The sequence below is a fragment of the Seriola dumerili genome, unplaced genomic scaffold (genome assembly GCF_002260705.1).
Source record: "Seriola dumerili isolate Sdu_G_001 unplaced genomic scaffold, Sdu_1.0 BDQW01000331.1, whole genome shotgun sequence".
In the NCBI taxonomy this organism is placed as follows: domain Eukaryota; kingdom Metazoa; phylum Chordata; class Actinopteri; order Carangiformes; family Carangidae; genus Seriola; species Seriola dumerili.
The window spans coordinates 3,959,764-3,979,820 of record NW_019174586.1 but is presented as its reverse complement, the minus strand read 5'-3'; the positions used below and the strand labels follow the sequence as shown (position 1 = coordinate 3,979,820).

The 20,057-nt window shown below is 41.1% G+C and overlaps 1 protein-coding gene across 1 annotated transcript; it reads left to right on the top strand.

Moving 5' to 3' along the window:
* The first annotated feature begins 4,196 nt into the window (after positions 1–4,196).
* drp2 (dystrophin related protein 2) lies at positions 4,197–18,203 on the top strand. The gene is made up of 9 exons (XM_022760269.1): positions 4,197–4,216; positions 5,968–6,029; positions 6,560–6,634; positions 8,203–8,404; positions 11,485–11,570; positions 13,909–14,066; positions 16,248–16,414; positions 17,085–17,196; positions 18,063–18,203. Exons 1-9 carry the CDS (start codon positions 4,197–4,199, stop codon positions 18,201–18,203), a joined length of 1,023 nt encoding a protein of 340 aa, XP_022615990.1.
* Positions 18,204–20,057: the final 1,854 nt, after the last annotated feature.

Below are 20,057 nucleotides of genomic sequence, written 5' to 3'. Positions count from 1 at the left end.
GCCTTTTTTTCCTGTGTGGGATGGAATGAGCTCGCATATAAATAGAAACATCTGTCAGTCCTATTTTTATACACATCAGTAGCCTACCTTCCCTCTGTTTCAATTAAAATGTCTGAAAGTATTTCTTTCATAAGGGTCATGATGCATAGGGAAGCTTAAGTGATCGTTAAAAGCATTCATAAATCTCCAGTAAAACACTTTCTGGAGCCTGAATTATCAAGGAGACATCAGCTACAAATTGCCGCCACAGTCCCATGTATTTTAGGAAAGGATTGTTGGGACTCATTACACATTCTTTTTCAGAGAGAGCGACATAGAAAGAACAGAAATTGGGACTCATCTTGCTGCTCACTGATGTCCCTTTGCGTTGGAGGTAAAAAGAGTCTTCATGAAAAAGTTCTCTTACAGGATAATTTCTGCTAAATCTTTGATGCATTGTGTGCTGCAGCAGGCAGTGTGTCCTCTGGTCTTTGATTCAGGAAGGAAGTGAGTCTCTAATCCCCCCTGATGATCAGCATTGTTAAAAAGGCTTTTAGTATCCATAGTCACCAGCACATAGTCTCTCCCAGATCTTGGACTAGTCTCTGTGATATCAGTAGAGCCCAAGTGATGTATTAAGTGACAGGTGTTACGAATGGTTTTAGACAAACTTTTCTGTGTATTGCAGCTGTCTTTGCGCTGCCTTGCACCTCGGACAATCTGCCGTCTCTGTCACCCACAGTAATTAATTTCTGTGCGATAAGATGCACTGACTTGACATCTTGTGTGAAAGCAAGCAGAATGGAGAAACCTTTTTCTTTGCCCCTCTCTGTGTCCCATTTCTCTCTTAATTAAAATGATAAATGCTAAATCCCAGCAACATCCGGTTCCCTGTTGATTTTGGCTACTCTGACGCCGGCAAAAATGTATTTCCAAATTTGATTTGCTCATATTTGTCGATCATGGATAATTCAGTCATTTGTCTTCCTTATGGCAGCCCAAATTGCCTGTATAACAAATAGACTGCACAACACTGCACAGTTGGCAGTAACACCTCCACAGCACATTGACAGTACTCTATATTAGTCCCAACCAATTTAAATCACCTTCCAGATTATATTGTTTTATTTTCTGGTGAGGGAGCAATGATGTGTGTACACTGAAAAAATGTTAACTTAATATATCTAAGTTCTCACATTATGACTCACTGTCTGCTTGTTTTTGAAGTCTATAAAGGCCCTTCACATTTTCTTCTTTTTCTCATTCTCTCTTTACCTGTCTCTACCTCAACGCGAGTGGATTTACCTCCCATTGTTTGAGGACGTTTCAAACATCCAGCTGACAATGATTCATGTGCCAAATCCAATACATTTCAAATAAACCAGGATTAAACAGACTAAATCCCATTTGATGGGGAATAAAAATGATGTGAAATGCTTTTACAAAGGCAGTGGCAAACTTAATTTTGTCAACTCAGTCTCCATAGTTATTGACATGGCACATGTGAAGCTTTGTAACCCTCCCTCCTCTCTCATTTCATCTTATTTTCCTCCAGCTCTTTTCCACACTGATAGTGCAACCAGGAACCGTTGTCCTCGTTTCAACAAAATATATTATTTTGCAATCTCTGTCTTCATTTCCTACCTGCTGCTCTTCAAAGGCTTTCAAAGTCCTTCAAGAGGGGCAGCAGAGGAAAAAGACATAATTTATATTCTGCAGTTAACTAATGGAGGAGAAGCAGGTGGTCTGATGCGTCTGTATCTCTATTGTGGGGATTTGTGGTGAAGAGGGATGAACAGCATGATTCCCTTTGATATAACTCTGCGTGTGTGTGTGTGTATGCGTGTGTGTGCGTGTGTGTGTGTGCGTGTGCATGTGCGTGTCTTCAGGGGTCCATAGAGGAGCGGCTGAAGCAGCTCCAGGATGCACATAGAGACTTTGGCCCCGGATCGCAGCACTTCCTTTCCAGTAAGAGTCCTCTTCTGCTATTTGAAGTCGGTACCTCATGTCGCACCAATCTGTGCCATGCTGTGCCAAGGCACCATCTTAAAGTGTGGGGGGGATGAAAAGAAGGTTAGGTGTGTTACAGTTTTGTTGTGACGAGGCGTTAAAACGCTGCCTATACGTGTGTTTGTGCTTGTGTGTTTGTTTGTATTTGGGTTACAGATGGAGCTGGCAGGCTTTATTCGTCTGTCTTCATCAGTTCCAGCTCACTGTTGCGATAAGCATCCCCAGTGATGCTCATCACAACAGTCATTGCTCTCATTTGAGCAGAGATACATGTTTGTGAATTCTGTCTTTTCTTTTACCTGCTGCTCTTCAAAGTGTACAGAGCAGGGGGCGGGGTAGCAGGGGGCTGACAAATGTGATTGCCTTTGCCTAGTTTAAACTGATGAAGAAGTGGAAAGGCCGTGTGTGGCAGGGCACTCTGTGCAAGTGTATCTGAAGTGGTGCTGTGTACTTGTGTGTTTCCAGTGTCCTCACCAGCCCCATCCAGTTTTACTGCTGTCACGCTGGCTCAGAAATGCCACACTTGGCCTTATATAGCATTACTCCACTGCCAGCACAGCCCACTGCACCCTGCAGGAACGTCTGGACGTACTGTGTGGCTTTTTATGCACCAACATGCTTTTATTTTGTTTGATATTGCACACTGTAAAATGCTATAAAGCACATGGTGCTTATTGTTCATAGGTAGGTGGAATGTGACCGAGTACATTTACACAAGTATTGTATGTCATTATTATTTTAGGAACTTGTACTTCACTTAACTTCAGAGGGAAATGTTGTACTTTTTACTCCACTATACATTTATGTATATTTATCTAGCTGGAGCTCCTTGTCACGTTCCAGATGTCTGTGAGTGGTTTCCCCTCTAAACCTCTGAGTCAATTTCATTTAAATAACTGCTTGAGGCCCAAGGAGGCAAAACTCTCCAATATTTACCCCAAAAAAGCAAAGATTAGAGAGTAGTAAAAAAAAAATAAAATGTAGCAGAACTTTGTCCTTGTTATTTACAAACCCATTTAATGACACACCCCCAGATTTGTCTTGTAACTCTGTCGAGTAGTCCACCCTCTTAGGTTGTGGAACAGATGGACTAAACTACCTAACTAAAATGTAATGTAATGTAAAAATGATAATATGATATATAATATGTCAGTCAGAGGGGACATTCTGTATATTAAGTACTTTTACTTTTGATACTTTAACTTCATTTTACTAGTAAAAATAATGAGTTTTACTGAAGTAGGATTTTGAATGCAGGACTTTTACTTTATTACATGAATTCTTTATCATGGAACGATTGGTACTTTTTCCTTTATGTAAAGGTCCTGAATGCTTCTTCCACCTCTGAATCTGATCTACTTCAGTCTTTGTGTGTGTGTGTGTGTGTGTGTGTGTGTGTGTGTGTGTGTGTGTGTGTGTGTGTGTGTGTGTGTGTGTATTTTTCACATATGCAGATCAACAACATACAAGTCTGCATTGTGCCATCTCATAATACAGTAATGGACAACGACATGCATGTGTGCATGTCTGTGTGTGTGTCTCAGTGTGTGGTTGCATGTATGCCTTCTGTAATGCCTCTGGACTAGTGTGGTTCTTGCTTCCTCCAGTGCAGTCTGTCCTCTTTGATCTTCAACTGAACCTCCTGTGGTTAAAACGCTACACTCACCCTGTCTCACCGGCTCCTCTACCTCCCTGTATTCTATTAGGCCGTGCCAAACAAACCAATGCTCTGTGGAAACTCGACACAATAGACCTGTCCCTTTAGCTTTACTGCACCTGTTGATCACCAGAGCAGCTCTGTTAAGACGATCTGAATGGACATGGTGTGTGGACACGCTGTCAGGGGCATTTTGCACAATGGCTTTTCGTGCATGACATGCCTGTTTTGAAACTGGTTTTGTGTCTGTGTGTTTGCGCAGGTTCAGTGCAGATACCATGGGAACGTGCCATCTCGCCAAACAAAGTGCCCTACTACATCAAGTAAGTGGAAGTTCAGGGTCAGTATCTGCGCTGTGGGAATGTATGTACGTTTTCCTTGGCATTTATGGACTTATTGTATGCCTGTGAAGCCCATTAATTACATTCTTTTTCACCAAAGATTAACTGTGACTGTAATTTCCTCTCCATAATTTCCTGTAGTATTATTCAAAGTCTATTAGTTTGATTGACTGGCATGATTTCTTTATTTTTCCAGTTGTGACTTCTCAATGAGAGACAATGTAAAACAGCTTCAAATGATGCAGTTTCACCAATACTTAGGAGTCATGCTTCATGCTTTGAGAGCACAAACAATACCACAATCGTTCTCTCTGTTCCTGGAGTTTGTTTTATCTATAGTCTATGATAAATGAGGGTCTATTAGAGCACCTGCTATTTCTTTATTTTATTGTAACCATTTGCATTTGTAACAAAGGCAAACATAGATTATTTGTAATCACCCGACATTCTACAGTTCCTGTGAATTCCAAACAAAATCTGTAATCTGTCTGTGTGCCATTATTCTCATAGCTCATGACTTGACTCATCTCAGCCTGCAAAGCTGTTGTTTTTAATCTATAAATGTGTCATTAGTACAAGCAGATCCAGCAGAGTAGAATTAACCCTATCATCTGTGCTTTAAGCACAGCTCGACTCACTCATACACACTCAAAGCTCTTTCTGCTGCCCAAACATTTGTACAGAGTTACGGTTAGAGAGCAGATAAATACTAAATGATTCAGAGAGGAACTCTATTGAGCTACCATGAACCCTATTTGCCTGAGCACTCATCTGTTTATCTATTTACCTCATCAATACTATTTCACCTTATTTCACCAGTGTGCTGCTGGTTTTATCAATGAACTCTGCTGCTGTTGTCTCGATGTGTGTGTGTGTGTGTGTGTGTGTGTGTGTGTGTGTGTGTGTGTGTGTAGGGGATGGTGTCTTTATTTACTGTGCAAGCTTTTGTACAGTTTGTTCCTCTGCTGACTATGAGTATTTATTTTCTTTATCATTTGCAATACAACCTCTTGTTTTAGTCTGTACAGTTCTTTATGTGCTACATTACTGTACTGATGGGGGTGGGAGTAGTATCTGAGTAGCACTCCACTGCGTACCAATCAATGAGCGCTTGCACAGGTAAAACAATGAGTGCTGTCCTAAAAGGCCCCTGGGTCCTGGCAGACTTCCTGCTTTGGGGATTCTCATTCATTTTGCTGCGCTAGTCATTTTTTATTGGATCTATTTTTTCATGTACAGTTTCAGAATGTGCCAATAGAGTTAATAGTGTGATGGGAAGGTGGTGTATGGTTTTCGATACACATATACAGGTTGGGATTAGCAGTCAGTGCTTTAAAAAAGAATAAATCTGTAAAGAATAAGAAAATAAATAGGAAATACAAACAGGAATAAATAAAAGGATAAATAAGCAAATAAAACATGTGGAAAGAATGCGTTTCCTTTTCTTTTGCTTTTACCCTATTACTAGCAATAACAGTTGTTAAAAGCCTTTTACCAGTTGCTATTGGCAAAAAGTAAAAGCAATAAATAAAAGCAAAAGCATTTTTTTTTTATTTACTCATTTATTCTTTTATTTATTCCTGTTCATATTTCCACATGTATTTTCTTATTCTTTTACGACTTATTTTTTATGTCATTCCTATGACTCCATCTGTCTCCAGCAGAACAGTAGTGGAAAGTAACGTTGATAACTGAACCTGTCTCCTTTATCATGTTGCCATACGTCTGCTCTTTACAGGCCTGGAATCTCTTGTAGACAATGGCCGCCGTATCCAGCGCTCTCATTTTTCCCTTTCTCTCTCACATAGTCCCCTCTGATCTCACTCCTTTTACTGTCTTGTCCTACCCACCTGTTTCTGCTCCCTCGGCTCATTTGTGCTCCATTTTGCCTTGATCTTTCTGACCTGAAAATGCGCACCTCCATTCCTGCCTGCTTCACAAATTCTTCTGCCTTTGTTTCATTTTTCTGTCTTCTCCCAGCCATCAAGCTCAGACAACATGCTGGGACCATCCAAAGATGACAGAACTGTACCAAGCCCTCGGTGAGTAAGGAGACAATTAAAGCATCCTCAGAGTCGTTCTCCTACGCCCAGGACCCCTACTGGGCTCCAGCAGCACCACCAGCAAGGCACCACTGGGCCCTGTCACAGCTCATTAAGGTCCCTGTATTTCAAACACCTTAGGGACTACATCGCTACTGTCATTAACCTACAAGGCCCAATTTGCCAGTACCGTGATTGCTTTTCGCTTAGCCTTTAATTAATTGTGATTAAACGACATCATGTGTTTTACTGTTAATCTGATCTGACACTGGGAGCTTTCAGGGGAGATATACACGCCGTCGCATACACATGCTCCCCTAGACACACACATGCATGTGCACACACATACACAGATAACAGTAGTAACACAGTACACTACTAATGACTTCTGCAAAGGCGTGATAAACAGGGGGAGATATAGTGATGTCTAATTCCTCAATGGCAGGGTGGAGTGGTGCAGGATGGGTTTGTTTTCTCTCATCTTTTCATTTAGTCTAATCTCTTTCTATCGCTCTCTCGCTCTCCATTAGCGGATCTGAACAACATCAAGTTCTCAGCATACAGAACAGCCATGAAGCTGCGACGGGTTCAGAAGGCTCTGAGATGTACGTATGGTTTTTCAGTCATGGTATTTTCTGTCTCCCGCACGGGAATAGCTGGTTAAGTGATATGCTGTTATCCTGCGCCATCGGTAATCCGCTATGACAAGCCCTCTTCGGGAATGAGATATAACGATTAGTTGTGGCACATTTCTTTATTCAGTTGTCGAAAGAATCACCGCTCCCCTCTGCACTACTTGGAAATGTAGTTGAGAATATTCTTTGTATTCTCCATTACTGTTGGATTTGAAATGCAGCAATCAAAAGTATTGATAAAAGAGCCACTAGAACCACTCAACTACCGGTTTCCTGCCTCATTTTCATCAGGGACTGGATCGTTGGTTTGCGAGGTAATTAAAGCTATTAATTGGTCCATTTGAGTTACAAAAGAGAATGCAATTAGTTTTTGCTGCTTGGTTGAGGCTTGAATTTGTGCCCCGTCAGGGTCACAGCACTTGTTATATCCTACAGGGGTCACACACTCTCACTATCTGCCTATTTCACATTCTTTGCTCTCTCGCTTTTTCACTACCTCTAAGCTGCTCTTTCTGTCTCTGTGCTTTCGACACCTTAATCTCATCCATCTTCCATCACCTGCAGTGCTCTAACTCTCACTGGCCCCGGATGAGCCCACATTTGCCACTGCCACTTCTTCGTGTCCACCCTCGTTTCCTTCTCCTTCTCTGCCTTCTTTTGCAACCTTTCACCCACCCTCTCTTCCCTCCATTTCCCGGGTTTCTGTAATAAAAACTCTGCGTACTTGATCCACTGTGAAAAACCTCTTTCATTGACTCCCCCTCTTTCTTTTCTCGTGCCCGCTTTCTTATCTCACCCTCCTCTGGTCTACTAGTTGATATTGTTCCCGAATTTAATTGCCAGGCTGCCTTGATAACCACGGAATTCTTACTCTTTCTCTCTCCACACTTTGTGAATGATTGAGCAGCGCTGTATAAGAGCCCATCAGAAATACATTTTTAGGTGATTCCCTCCCAACCCTGAGAATATTCCTCTTATCTCCTCTCTCTGTTCTACCTCATTATCGTGCTATCCAATTATACCTGGCATCAACGGACACCCTTTTAGCTCCACTCCAAGGGATGGACCATCAAATTAGTTTAGAAGAGCGAAATCAAATTTGTGTCACTGCTCTTGAAACATCTGCTAGGGCGTAAGTGGGCAAAAAGGGTGAATAAGCTCCTCTGTCGCTTGTGCTCTCATTTGCTGAGGTGAGGATTATGATCCTATTCTGTGTATGGGTGTGTGTGTGTGTGCGTGCGTGCGTGCGTGCGTGCGTGCGTGCGTGCGTGCGTGCGTGCGTGCGTGCGTGTGTGCGTGTGTAAAATGAATGTGAAGTCATGTATGTAGGAACATGCCTGTCTACACTTGAATATGCCTCAATTTATCCATTTACCTTATTTCAAACCATATCAAAAAATAAACTGTCTAAATCTCACACATGCATATTGCACACACAACTTGCATCGCATCAAAAAGTACATGCAGAGCTAAATAGAGATGAGTTTGTTGTCCCCAGGTATCTGTGTTCCTTGATACCTCTCACTGTGTGTCTTAAGTGGATTTAGTAGCGCTGAGCAGCCTTGTGGAGGTGTTTCGGGAGCAGGAGCTACAGCAGGGGGAGCACGTGATGGACGTGGTGGAGGTGATTCACGGTCTGACGGCTCTGTACGAGAGGCTGGAGGAGGAGAGGTCCATCCTGGTCAACATTCCACTTTGCGTTGACATGTGTCTCAACTGGCTGCTCAACGTGTACGACAGGTGGGTAAGCTGGTAAGATGTTTCCTTGAGGAAATGAGGGAAGTAATTATTAAAACCTGCTTGTGTTGAAAGCTGAATCAATTATGTTTTTGAAACAACACAGCTTTCATGTACTATACCTCTGTCTCATCGAGTTAGTGTCTGTGTATCCAGCAGACACAGAGCAACATGAGTATTCATTCGGAGTTGTGTTTCTTGCCACCTGACAGTCAAATAAGCCTTGTTGACCTGGACGGCTACTTAAAAGGCAATTTTACACATCAGAGTCTACAACTCTTTCGGAGTGCTACTACATATGTGAAAAAAGTTGTATAAAGCCCTGAGAGGGAGCTGTACAAAGTTGCTCTTTACTGTATTGCTGTTTTTGTACAACAATAACTATGATAGCTCTTTGTTGTAAATAAAGAAAGTTTGGGGAAAAAAGACTTCAGGTTTGAAAAATGAAAAACATCTCGGGGTCTGGAAGGAAATGAGTTTACCAGACGTCACAAGCTGCTCATCTGTGCTTGCAGCTTGAGGCCACATTAGCTGCTACTAGCATAACACACCCGAAACTCTGACTGAACTGTCAACAGTGGCATTGTGCATTCAGCAGTGGTAATGTAAACACTAGATTTTGACAAGGGAGAAGAATATGTGGAATAAAAAAGACAACATCTCTGGTTCTGCTGCGTCAGTTTTGATACATTTTGAAAAACTGTCCGTCGTGACTCGACTCTGATGTTAAGTTGGTGGAAAATCTTAGTAAGTAACACACTCATGTTTGTCATGTAGTGATCATAAAGTTCCATACTATAGCAGCTTTTCAGGAGATTTCATACCAATGCCAGGCGAACATATAAATAAAGTAGTGCCACATACAGTATTTATCTCTCAGTTTGAGCTTATAGCCAGCAATGGCAGCTGTGATCTGTGACTGGAAGAGAAATTGAGCTTTTACACGGACTCTATTGAGTATAATGGTATTCACCTGCAGTGAATCAGTTTTGGTCATGTTTTTATTACTTCAGATATGACTGACGTTGTAAATCTGGACTATAACCTTCCCTCTGGTGGTTCCTGTTCCTATTGTCTTATTTAATACTTAATGAGCATTAAATTTCTCTAGAATATCATGAAATGCTAGAATTGAGTGTGTCCTGTAAGTTAGCATCTATGACCGTGATAAATAACATGACGGGTTTGTATCAGGTTTAGAAATGCTGCAGAGCCAGGTTTAGCAGTGCTAAGGCCTTTTTCATATTATATTGGGTCATAAGAAACAGTGGTAGTATAAAAATAATCGAGCATAAATACATATCATATACACACACTGCATAATGAACAAAGAATGGATATTTGTGATCTCATGCTACTATAAACAATTACTATAAAAGCTATTTTGTACAAATCCTCAGAGTCCTAGAACAGAGGTCTGTCTGCAGATTGATGTAACCAGTTCAATGGCTTGTTGTACAGATATCTGTAAAGAGCCACAGCATGGCTAAAGCTCCAATAACAATGTCCAGGCTGAGGGCCAATCATCCCTTCTGAGACACAGCGGAAACAAATCCTCTTTCACACTAAAATTCTCCCCAGCTTTGCTCCTGATTGACTATTTTCTGCCATCTTCAAAAAGCAAGCACCAAGCACAGACACAAAAATACAGGAATATACCCACAAGTGCTATAAATGTGGTTGGTAGCTCTTAACTATTTGCTCCTAATGAGAGACAATCAGAAACTTTACCCTCTGCATATTTTTCAGTAATTGCTTTTTGTTTTCCAATAAATAGCAGCAGTGAATCTGAATGAGGTGTGTGTGTGTGTGTGTGTGTGTGTGTGTGTGTGTGTGCTTGTGTGTCCATTTTCATTTGTGTGTGTTTGTTTGTGTTTATGCGAGTGGATTGCATTATAGTATATCACCAAGTGTGTATACTCATGTGTATTTGTGTGTGTGTGTGTCCTCCAGAGGCATGTCACACTAGCAGGGTTAGCAGGAGTGACGTGTCCCCTGAGGAGCAGCACAGGGGTGCATATTGAAGATGGCATGCGGCACACAGCAGGAAGTGTGTGTGAAAGGTGCTGACAGCCAGTCGTCCCCATGTGCTCTCCAGCTTCTCTGGACCCACACCGGCCCTAATTATGGCAGAGGAACCTCAGTAATGCTCTCCTCATGACTTCTCATGTTTCTCCACGTGACTCCAATATTCTCGACTCTAATGGTCTGGCCTGAGTAATGTTTCACTTCATCGTGTTTTGACCTGTGGGTGAATTAAAAAACTTTGCCTGTAATTTGCTTTTGAACACATTCAAAGAAACATCCAGCTCTGGAAATTTAACTCACTCTTTTAATTCAATTTTATACTTCACTGATCTGATGTTCTCAGATGAATGTGATGTTATTGATTCCTCACTTAATGATTCAAATGTTAATTCGATAAACCTGTGCTTTCTGGCAATGCTTTTCAGCTCAGCACTAAATTTCTCCTGGCTGTTTTGGCACCGGAGCTGTTAAATCCTCACAGGCCCAGTGATGATGCGTCTGCCTCTCAGATCCAGAGTTTCCATAGCTACTTCCCCATATGCCCTTTTTATTTCAAGCTGAAAAAAGTTAATGTGACTCTTTTAGGCACAGATCAGGGCACAACAGCATCCAACTCACTGGCCTTGCCATTGGCCAGTGATCAGACAATTTATTCAGCTGGGGATACTCACAAATACGGGATGTCTTTGTGTTATTCAAGTGTGTTTAAGTAGTGTGTCATATGCAAGCATATATATTCGTCTGTAAGTGAAATTGTGACATTGTAGTGTATGTGTGTGTCTGTATTATTGCTCTTCTGGGTATAAATGGACACAGCACTTCATCAAGTCTCTTTAGTTCTTCTGGATGTGCTCTAATACAATTTCACACTGTTGCACTGACCTTATCTGTACTGCTTTGACCCACGAAATTCCACTACACTTTGTCCCTCCCAGCAGGGCGACGTATGAATGTATTACCACAACACAGTACACTGTGATTTTAGAATAATTCACCATTCAATAATTCTAACCTTGCAACCTCTTTTTTTTCTCTCTTCTCTTTCTTTCATTTAGTGCTCGAAACGGCAAAATGCGAGTGCTCAGCTTCAAGATGGGATTGGTGAGCTTGTGCAATGCAGACGTCCAGGAGAAGTACAAATGTGAGTCTGATGCTTGCTCATGTGCCTAATGCATCTCCTCATCAACAAACAATGAGCCAAAACAAAACGGCAGTGATTTCCAGTATTACATAAAGACATCTACTTAGTCTAATGGAGGAAATGACTCTGCTGCCATAATGGAGAAAGCTTTCTTTACTTCTGCAGAGTACACCAGGGGCCTTAAAAGGATTGCTTGCCAAAGACACCATTCATGAACACTCTCGTTCTATCGCTCCGACTCTCATTTTTCTACACAAGTCAACTAGCAAAAAGTGAAGCCCCCTTTCCTTTTCTCCTTTTTCTGAATTATGCTGTCAAATTTTATTAGTGCACCGCCTCAGTCTGGGATATGTTTTTACTGATCTATTATAACCCCAGTTTACAAGTCATCCCGCTAATATCCTGTAAATATAAGGCTGACGATAGTTGAACCTGGAACAGCTTGTAGTTGAAACAGGAGCTTGGACAACCCATGCCAGGATTATTCATGCTTGGCGCACCATCTGTGTCAGCTCTTAAAGACTGAAAGATACCAGATTAGTCTTCAGTTGAATGGTCCCTGAGGTGAGTCAGCCTGCTTTTTCTGGGTTCAGGTAGACATGTGGTGGCCTCAACAGTTTGTCATTTCTCTGAATGGTCCCATTTTTTGCCAGCTCCAGACGTCACTGGAATAATATTTGCAAATAAATCTGCAGCATGTGCATCAACCCGCTTTGAGATACAGATGGTGGGTGTTTATTTCATCATCGCCAGTCTTTGGCTGTAATTCAGGAAAGAAATATGCTTGTCATTACTTGTTATTACTCCTCCAAAAGTAGTTTAATTACTTAATAGTAACAGTGATTTTTGATAATATCAGAAAAACGCTGTTTTGAAAACATGTCTGGTCCTCCAAAATTATCTGGCAAAATCTATTCTTAAAAAATTTCAAGCAAGAAATATTCCATATAGTTGCAGGGTATGACGTTATTTTATATTTGCTGTACTCGTTGTACATTAAGTTTTGATATTTCTAAGAGATGGTAAATTATCAAACAAACTAAACTCCAGACTGAAATCATGTTGAGAAAACTGAACTTACAAAATGTACCCCACACTGGATTCACACTGCTAGTTTCATTTTACATAATCTTTCAAAACTGGACAAACTCAATTATGTCACTTTTGTGATGTTTTAGCTACATGACCTAGATGGCAATGTCAGTCTTTCAGCTTGTACAGTCTATGTACAGTCTACGGTACAGCCTCATAGCCATGTCAGCATGGCTGTAGTCTCATGCCTGCAGGTTATTCAGTAACGGATAACATAACTGACCCATCAATGTAGTAGTAACTGATGTACAAATTTTTAAGGGCTTTCTAGCTAAAACTGTTTGTGCAGCCCTGATTTTGTAAAAAGGTAGTTTCATACTAACTAGTAATTACTGCAAACATATTAAAGCCTTCACAAACAAACTTAGTAATGTGTTCAGAAACTTTGTGGCTTGTGCAGCCAAATCCAGCAATACATTATCTCATTGCAGCGTTTGCAACATTGCAAGCTGCATGTTTCAGATGTAATAGGGCTATATACTGTCTCCATAAAACACATCCACACCTCATCTCTATCAAACAGCTCAATGTGAACGTTTAAAATGTCAAACACGCCTCAGCTGTGGTTATGAGGACTATATACAGGAGGCTGTTTAACATGCAGGTGTTAAAGCCAAGTGTTGTCCCTGTAGGGTTGAAGAAATACACAGAGAAAGGGGTACATGGGATGCTTACACTGGCATTGTGCTACACCCTCACACGCCTGTCAGCATTCATCTCCTCGGTGACAGGCAGAGTCCTAGCAAGCCTGGTAAAGGCCTCATTGAGAACCTGACAAGACTCCACTTATGCAGCTCTTTCATCTCCGAGCAGACCAGCCAGACCACTAATAGTGATTCTGTCTCTGTCTATATGTCACTGAAGTGAGTTTTATTCCACAAAACTGAGTTTGGTAAGCTTGTTGCCTCATTGTTAAAAAAATTGATGAAAACCAGATGTGTTGCGGCTGTATTGACAAACTAAAGCTAATAATTTTCAGTGCCATCTTTTAAATCCTGTTTGAATGTCTGGAATGAAATTCATTATTTACATTTTGAAAGGCCCAGTGCATATAGCAGTAGCCTACATACAAATGCTCTAAATCAACATATATAGATGTGTAGGGAAAATGCAGATATGATGATAATACAAATGCAAATAACCGTTTTTCATGCATACAAATGTAGTACACTATCAACGCTGTTACACTCTGTTGTATAATCAGATTAGTTACTGCATAATAGATGCATAACTGTATTTTTTGCAGACTTATTCCGTCAGGTGTCTGGTCCAGGAGGTTTGACAGACCAGCGTCACCTCAGCCTGCTGCTCCACGAAGCCATCCAGATCCCCCGCCAGCTGGGTGAAGTTGCTGCTTTCGGGGGCAGCAATGTGGAGCCGAGTGTCCGGAGCTGCTTCCGCATGGTATGGACACAGTCACATACATGCATATCACACCTAAATACATTCACAGATAGTCAACGATGCACAGTTTTGCTGTGCATATGAATACACACAGTATAGACAATGAAAACCTACTTATCAATGCTATTACAGCAGGCTGATGTATCTCAAACCTGCTAATCTGTTGATTAATCTGAAGGATAATAATGCCTGACCTTTAAATAATCAGAACAGAACTTATCTGTGCCAAGACAGTATTACAAATACGGAAACAGGCCAAAACTTAAAAAATGATCTGCTTAATCAAACATTTGCTTTTGGACGCTCCCCAGCACAAGCCAGGTACCAGGAAGCTGCCAGCTTTGAGAAGCCTCTTGTGTTTCCCTGACATAAGCAGAGTTCAACTTTTCCTACAGAGAAAGAAGAAGTTAAATGCACCATCTCAGGAAATTGAGAAGTTATAATTATTCTACCTAAGGAAGCCCTAACTGCCTTACAAACATTACATCACATTAATATTGCATTGCATTGCATCTAATGTACATAAAATACAGTCAGTGGTAGATAATTCATGAAGTTACTAACCATATATAGACTGTAGGTGAAATCCAAGAAGTTTAATTGGGAAGGTTGCATATATAATATGGAATATATTGGAATATTGATATGATGAAAGGAGGTCAGTGCAGTAGCACACAGGGCAACAGCTAATGAGAAGACATGTTCAAAGCATTAATTAATTTAGCTTTCCCTCCTTTGCTTATTCTAAACGTGTCTGAACTTGAATGTTTGCCGCAGGTTTGTGGGAACTTTACCACATGACATTCAATTTGAGGCGCCAGATAATTACAGAGTTGTTAGAGGCAGGGCAACTTTTTTTGAAGGTGGACTATGCAAAGCCTTTTAATTCCCTCATTTTCAAGGAAGATCCTAATGATATACACTCTATTCTGGTCCATGCTTGCTGTATCAGCTACGGCTGATTAAAATCAGTTCCTTTCTCGATTTGCCCCATGTCAGGACATTTAGTTGTAGATGAAATATCCATGTATTGTGAATTGAGGGGGTGGCCCATTTGCCCATTTGCCAGGTAGCTTGGAAATGAGTGACATCAGTTTTTGGAGATGTGGCTAGGGCAGCTGCTGCCACCTCACAGAGATACTGACAGTTTGACTCTGCTGGCGGATGATAAGATGAAATTGACTTGAGACACAGAATATTCAGAGTAAGGTAGTTATACAGAGAAGTATGATATTGCTGAAGGTGTTATGGTATGTGCAGAGGTTATTAGGGCCAACAACTAGCAGAATAAATAGATAGATAAATAGATCCATACTTTGTGAGTAGTGTTGTACATTGATTCTTATTTCACAAACATGTGCTGTTTAGTGGAAAGATGGTGCAGAAAGCAGCAGTTTTGATGGATAACTGAATGTTTATCACTCTATTTTTCCAATGATGTTAAAAGCGCCCCATCTGCTCAGTGTGCTGTTTTGTGATGCAGGAACATGCTCAGCATAGTCAGAGCCAGTTCCAGGTGTTCAGTATGCAAGGGGCTGCTATTTGACCTCCCTCATGGAGCGATGCTGGCTACTCCTCTACCAGAGAGAAGCTCCTTCATCCCCGAGAGACTGTACACCATCACAGTCTGTATGATCCGTATGCACACACACACATTTATTATGCTACTCTGCTTGAGCGGTGGAGGAAGCCCCAGGGAAATCAACCTCTTAATGCATCTCTGATGCAGACTTAATGAGAATTTAGCACATCACGGATTTTCAGCGCTTGGCGAGTCATTCTTTTATTAGGTTGACTTCCTTTTCATCCCACTTTCTGGAATTCTCAACAAGGTGCCTCCGGGAGAGACGGACTGCATGCACACACACAAACACACGTACAGTATACACAAAGACACACAGGTTTGTGTCTGCTGTGTTTTAGCTTTATAACTGTTTAAGTAGTCCCATAAAAGCAAAAGATATCCCACAGTGTAGTACATCTTCTTTCACCCTCTTTCCTTCTCTTATCTTTTGTATTCTCTTTGATTCCCTTTACAGTAGCTCACTGCAGGACCACCTTTGGAAAGGAAGCGCACCTTCTCCTCTCATTACTTTATGTACCTGTCCTGCTGTTGGTCTATATTTGGGTTGTTTACAGTCTCCTGCACTCCCCACCCACCCACCTACCTTCCCTTTCCAGGCCCCAGGGAAACCTGCCATTGAGGTGTCTCACTTCTTGGAGTGGATGAGCCTCGAGCCCCAGTCGATGGTTTGGCTGCCTGTCCTCCACCGTGTGGCTGCCGCAGAGTCGACCAAACACCAAGCCAAATGCTACGTCTGCAAACAGTGTCCCATCAAGGGCTTCAGGTGGGTATGCCTAAACAGACACGCATTCAGATTCTATGCACAAAGACATATAAAGCAATGTTATATGACATTAAAGGATTCTTCAGAAATCCCAGTTGGGAAATTAGGCTTTTGCAACATCAAACAAAATTAAGAGATTTAGTACACAGAATAGGAAGGCTATTGTTAAGGACTAATACTGTATATATACATACACAACCAACAACAGAAAAAACACTAAAATAAAAAAATAAAAATATAAGAAAATTGGAGTTAAAAAGTTAAAATTGTTTGGAAGTAGTATAGTAGTGTATTATGTTTTTTTTTTTCATAATTACAGTTTGGTAATTATAAGAATAAGTGTAGTACTTCTGGGAATATTTTAAAAGTGAAAAACAGAAGCAAATAAATCAATTTTAATAGTGGCAGCTGGTGTTTTCTGTTTTCATTATATGTAAGAATCAGTGCTCATCAAAAACAGGTTTGTTGTGAGACGTTGAAACTAAGAAAACATGTGGCTGTAATAGAGTACAGCCCTGTCTGGACCAGAGGTGACAGCATGCATGTAGGCAAGCATATAAATTGAATACACACACACCCTACCTCTCCGTCTGTGGGTCTCTGATATCTTGGATATGTCTGTTTTCTTGCAAACATCAGTTCAGCCTCTCTGTTATATTGATCTTGACAGGTATCGCAGTCTGAAGCAGTTCAATGTGGACATCTGCCAGACATGTTTTCTAACCGGCCGTACTACTAAGGGAAAGAAGCTGCACTACCCCATCATGGAGTACTACACCCCAGTAAGACAAACATTATATAGTGCTTTAGCTGAATACAAATTTAAGGCTCCAGGGACAAATAAAACTCAGCTGTTCTCAAAAATATACTATTATCTCCTGATTCCTGCTGCCAGGCGTAGATTAGTCACCACTGCAGTGTAATCTCTATCATCTCTAAGTATATACTGTTACGTATGCTTACACTGCTTCATCCAGATCTATATAGTATGCAGAGATTGAGTACCACTCAGCAGTAACGTCCTTTTTGGCTACATAGTGCACACATAAAGTGCTATTTGGAGCACACATTGCGCACTAAACCCCAATAAAACCCGGGCCTTAAGCGACTGCACGCACAGTCTCTGAAGTCGAGTTCATTCCAGAGGAGTAGCTGTAGCACTATAGCTGGAGTGCTGAAATGTACTGAGATGGTGCCAGATTTAATCTCTAATCAATTCTGAACTCTAAATATATGGCAAAAGGCCAGCTGTACAATGATTTTTCTTTTCACTGGACAATATTTTACATTAGCTAGATACAGTTTTTCACAATGGCTAGGCAGGCGGCCACAGATTTCTACTGTGATAGAGAAGGAAGGCGCTAGAGAGCATGAGAGAGAGAAGACAGGGACGATTTGAAACAACGTAGAAAGGTAGCAGAAACTGAGTGAGAAAACAGATAGAGAAATAAGTTAGTGAAGTTAAAGTAAGACAAACCAGCCTTGAGACAGAGTGGAGAAATTTCAGATGAGAAAGTAACATTTTCAAAAAAAATTGCAGTGTTGTAATTTGTCTCTCACCCATCCACTCCCGCCACCTCCGCCACCATCATACCCGTTCCTAAACCCGCCCCACGCCAACCTCCTCGACTCCTAAATCATTCTCCAGACAACCTCGGGAGAGAAGATGAGGGACTTTGCCAAGACTCTGAAGAATAAGTTCAGGTCGAAGCAGTACTTCACCAAGCATCCTCAGAGGGGTTACCTGCCTGTGCAGTCTGTGCTGGAAGCTGAGAGCTCGGAGACGTGAGTCCCACACGTAAACACTCAAACACAGTCATCTCTCTGTCTCCGCTTTGCTGTCGTCTGTCTCTCACTTTCTCTCACTTACACACATACAAAACCCTGCTGTTGTCGGCTAATTATCATGCTCTGACAATTTAGGGCGCTTTGACTCGCTGAGATGGGTTAAAGGGACAGCTCTGTGTTCAGAATTAACATAATGTTATTCCTGTGATCTCAGTCGGGGTCAGATGCTCTGTTCACATGAGCGAGTCTCAGCTAAAGGGAAAAACAAGAGCGATGAGACTAAAATCCATGAGATCATCAAGTAGCGTCGCTCAGGGCGATGATAGTAGCTATGAAGATTTAGCATGATTATGGGTCCATGTTTTGTCTGATTGTGTCACTAAGGTCACCTTTTATAACCTCAAAAAAACATTACACGAGTCTGTGAGTTAATCTTTTCATGTACTGACACGGCAGAGATGACACTCCGGCGCTGGAAGAAGCAATATGAAAATACTCCTTCACAAGTAAAAGGCCCGGCATTCAAAATTTATTATCAAAATGTACTAAGCATCAAAATTAAAAGCACTTGCAATACAGAGTGACCATTCTCATATTGTAATACTAATATATTTTTGGACTGTTATTCCTTATGCATTAATGCATTAGCAGCATGTAGCTGGTGGAAGTAGAGCTGATTTATTTTTGCACTGTTCTGTAGTATTTGTCACTGACAGGGGTCCCCAACCTACAGGTCAGAAGCTGTTATGTTGTGTTTATTTTTGACTTTATCTGACTCTTTATGTATTGTTTTTTTTGTTTGTTTGTTTGTTTGTGAGAATTATTGGATAGTTTTATTAAATTAAACAACCTGAGAAGGGAACATCACTCTTTGGTTGAACATCTGTGATAAAGGTGTATTCAAAATGAATTTGTGTTTATTCACCCCAAATAGCACCGAAATTATAGGCGTTATCAAGTTAGAAATGGATGTACTGACTGTGTCTGTTTGAGTGAGCCTGTATGTTTGTGTTGCCAGAAACTCTGTAATTTCCCTCCAGCTTCTCCCCTTTTTCCTCTCATCTCTGTATGTTCATATCGCAGATTGATAAAGCCCTGGGATACGTGTTGACTTTTCGCTCAAACTGAAACTTTTTCAACTCACACAGGCGTATCTTCACATCTTTCCTTTTGGAATCACACTGCTTCTGAAATTAGCTTCTTCACTGTGAAGGGTCACAGGCCAAAAATGTTGGGAACCAGGGATTTAATCAGTGAAATTACATCAGATATTTATGACCAACATATGTTTTATGTGTAAAATCTGCAAAGTAACTAACTTCAGTCATATGAGATAAATGAAGTAAGAAATACAATATTTGTCTCTGAAATATAGTAGAGGTCTAAATCGGCATAAAATGGAAATACTAAAGTACATCGCTTTCTTAAATCTACATTCCTTACTTTCCTTTGCTGTGAAATACAATGAATCTGAGGTTTTTTTTCTCCATCCTTTTCTCCATCGTTTTTCACGTTGGCAATAAGACTCTTCCTCTGGATAATAAAAATATGTGTTGCTTTTCTACAGTCACAGATTCACATTTGCAGTTTGAGTGTTAAAAATGTCTTTGCTGAAGTATTGACATTGTTCTCTTTTGTTCCCAGGCCTTGCTCCTCACCTAAGCTACCCCATGCAGACACACACAGCAGGATTGAGCATTATGCCAGCAGGTACGTGGCTCACTGCACTGTGCTATATATCAAATAATTACAACAAATTCTTTCCTTCTTTCACTTTCCTCTTTCCAAATCAACCCCCCCCCCTTCTTCTTTATACTCACTCCACCCCTGCTTCCGATTCTTCTCCTCCCCCACT